Genomic DNA, 3551 nt, shown 5'->3' with positions numbered 1-3551 from the left:
AAACCTTTGAAAATTATCTAAGACTCAACCAAGTCAAATATTTAATTTTATTTTATTCTTTTCTCCCAGTGCTGCCCTGTTATCCTGCGTAACGCTTCCTTGCCCGCAATATGCGCATCTTTAATGGGACTCCGGACTCTCTCCCTTAACGTTTTTTTGTTGCTATTCATGGCCTGGGCTCATGTGGCCCATGGCATGGTGCACCCCAAAAACTTCTCCACTTTGTCTGTCCGTGTGGAGGAGTATCTAAAAATAAATGCTTACCAAATTTTAATGCCTGTTTCAATGTCAACTGTTACGTATTTTGTCTAGCATTTGTCATACAAATTAGGGTCGAAATGCAGCCGCCCCTCTAGCCTTAGCAGTGCAAGGCGGTGCTTTGACCGGTTTTGCCATTTACAACTCTCTCCTTTGAACTGAAACCGGAGACTGGGGCGGGAACTCCGAAAGTCTTGGGGTATCGCTTACCAAATGGGTGACAACGGGCTGTGTCGGCGGTGACGACAAGTGGCTGACATTTGAGAAGGGTCCCACAATGACCATAATTATGCGAATCAAAACGGCCCCAAATCGATTTTAATCTACGAAGTGCAACAAATCGGAACGAATATAGAGACGTGCTTGTGGCGACGCACATTTAACACTGGACTACAAATGGGAGTTATACGTAATATGGTAGCTCAAATTGAGGCAATTCTTTCCAGATATTTGTGTTTTATTAAGTTTTTACTAATATTTACTAATAATAAATTACTTTTAAATTTTTTAGCTACATTTTCAATGTTGTCTAGTGTTACGTTTTATATGCAAGCAATCGGTGTCATGTCGGGAAATCAATAAACAAACTCAACACAACAAATCGGGCTCCGCCTCCGGTTTGGTGGCGCGTGCGAGTAATCAAAATGACATTTCTCTTGCCTATGACGGCGCAATAAAGTATGCCGTAATATAATTCATTCAATTCACTGCCGACAGACCGACCGACCGACCGACCGACCACCGAACGACCACCACCTCAGCGGTCTGTATATTACAGGTGGTTCGGGGGCGTGTTGCATTGATTTGTGCAAATCAGCTGCCTAATCGCCAGCCAGACGTTAATTGGATCAGGACACACACGCACATAGACCCCATCAACCTTGGACATTTCCCGGTCCCGTGCAATCAATCACGGGCTCGCCATTGCCGATACAAATTTAAATAATATCGTAAAGTATAATTAAACGGGGGCGGGGAGCTTAATATCCATGACAACACATCAAAAGCCTGCTCCAAATAATTTATAATTAACCCAAATGGCAGCGGCATGGCAGAGGGTGTTAAATGTAGCATACGAGCTGAGGGTTGGACTGAGCCCACACTCCCTAATGGTGCCCATATTCATTAATTTGCAATTAAGCTAATTTAGATGGTCTTATTGCGGCCCTAGATTTGTGGTCAGGCATTGGCCGAGATTAGCAGATATAAGAGTTAACTTAAAGAGGCCATATCTGGTTGTCTAAAACAAATATTGATTGGAATAAATGGAAATATTTATTTCTACTTCTAAAGGCATTTATAAATATTTATAAATGATCAACACTTTTGTAGAAACTCTGGGAATTAATTTACAAGATTTTCTATTCAATATTCAAATGTTTTTTGAATTATTTGTGTAAAATGTAGCCTCCTTCTTACAATTTTCTTGACATTTATTTCTAGAAAAGGCAAATAAACTCTTTGTCAGAAATATTGATATTTTTGTCTTTAAAATAGTAGTTTATTGGAAAATGTCTATAAGGCTTATTATATTTATCAATTTGTTTAAATTTATTAATTAATTCAATTTAATTTAGTTTTAGTTTCCATGAATTTCACAAGTCAAACGCTTCAAATTCAAAGTACAACCCTTAAAGTCCAACAAAAAATCCCGAAAATTTAGAATTTAATTTACATTTGGATTATTTGTTTAAGCAAATTGAAATTTCTGCGCCATTTCCCAACTCCGATTTAAGGGGGAAAACCCCAAATGAAGCAATGCAATTTTCCACTACAAAGAAAGAGGAAGCACTAAGGGTTAGGAAGCCTGACAGTTGTTAAAATGCAAGTTCAAGGCAAGACGGAGAGGGCGGTGGGTTTTCGGCTTAATCGAATTTCAACTGCAGCTGCTGCTGCTGTTTTACGAGAAAGCCGGCAAGGACAATGCTGACAATCTGCCCTTTTATGCAAATTCTACTCTGTGGCCGATGTGGCTGCCTTAGTTCGTTGTCTCTCAAATGAAACCAATTCAGCGCTGGCAGTTTAGCCAAAAAAATCATCAAGAGAGATGCTTTTTAAGAGGAAATAAATAATAATAATTAAAATTCAAAAATAATCCGATAAATAATTATTAATTAATTAATTTAAAGCCTACTATGTAAATCAAACAATATTTAGATAGAACTTTATTTTCCTTGTCGAAATATCATAAAGATAAGAAGGCCATGACTTAAGTGCCTTCTGTCTTCAGTCACAATTTCAGACACAAATCAAATAGTTCCAATCGAATCAAAAACGCAAAAGAATGAGGTAAAAGTAAATTAATAAAGGATTGAAAATAAAATAACTAATACTTTTCCTAAGCCAAAACATGAGCATCGTTCGCCTGGAGTCCTCCGACAAGGTGCTCTTCGAAGTCCACTATGACGTCATCAAGTGCTCAGAGACAATTCGCAAGGCTCTGCAGGATCTGGGCGATGAGGACGACTTTGGGGTTCTTCCAGTGCCGAAAGTTAGCTCGCAGATTCTAGAAATGGTGCTCAACTGGGCCACTTACCACAAGAACGACATTCCAAAAGTGATTGACGAAGATGCCGAAGAGGACGAGTCCATGGAAAAGCGTACCGATGACATATGTGCCTGGGACACCAACTTTCTCAATGTTGACCAGGGCATTTTGTACGAGATAATACTGGCGGCTAACTACCTAAACATCCAGAACCTGCTGCACACCACCTACAGGACGGTGGCCAATATGATCAAGGGCAAGACAACGGAGCAAATTCGCCAGACATTCTCGCTGGTCAATGACTTTACGCCGGAGGAGGAGGAGGAGATGCGCAGGGAGGCCGATTGGTGCAAATGGGACTAAGATAATATATTCCCTTAATTAAATCTATTACTTGCTCTTAAAAGAATACTTTTTTTTATTTATAATTGTATAAAATGCGATTTTTTTGGTCTGCTAAAAAAACTGACAGCACAGCCAAAGTTTTTATTCTTCGGCTTTTCCCACGCGACTTAGCAGCCGGGGCTTTTGTGTGTGCCACTTAACGATGCGCAATGTAACTGTAACATTTCATTACTGTCATTACCAAATGTTGTTGTTGTTGTTGCTGCTGTAACTTTCGTTGTAGTTGTTGAAGTTGCTTCTGTATTGGTGTATCCGGTCAGCCTGCCGCCATTTTGATGATGACGTTGATGAGTCTAATATTTATTTGTTTGTGTCGTCGTCGTTTGCTTGATTTGTTCTTGATGACGAAAAGCAAACTTTTGGGCAAAAGTTTTACGTCTGTGTCTCGGCATTGACTTTA

The 3551-nt window shown here is 39.6% G+C and overlaps 1 protein-coding gene across 1 annotated transcript; it reads left to right on the top strand.

Annotated features, from left to right (window-relative positions):
• Positions 1-2404: 2404 nt before the first annotated feature.
• On the top strand, positions 2405-3141 carry LOC108082388 (S-phase kinase-associated protein 1-like). The gene is made up of 2 exons (XM_017177731.3): positions 2405-2547; positions 2602-3141. The coding sequence occupies exons 1-2, from the start codon at positions 2543-2545 to the stop codon at positions 3107-3109; spliced, it is 513 nt and encodes a 170-aa protein (XP_017033220.1). The 5' UTR covers positions 2405-2542; the 3' UTR covers positions 3110-3141.
• Positions 3142-3551: the final 410 nt, after the last annotated feature.

The sequence above is a fragment of the Drosophila kikkawai genome, chromosome 2R (genome assembly GCF_030179895.1).
Source record: "Drosophila kikkawai strain 14028-0561.14 chromosome 2R, DkikHiC1v2, whole genome shotgun sequence".
NCBI classification, from domain to species: Eukaryota; Metazoa; Arthropoda; class Insecta; order Diptera; family Drosophilidae; genus Drosophila; species Drosophila kikkawai.
Note: the sequence above shows the minus strand (reverse complement) of the source record. Positions and strands in the feature narration are given on the sequence as shown.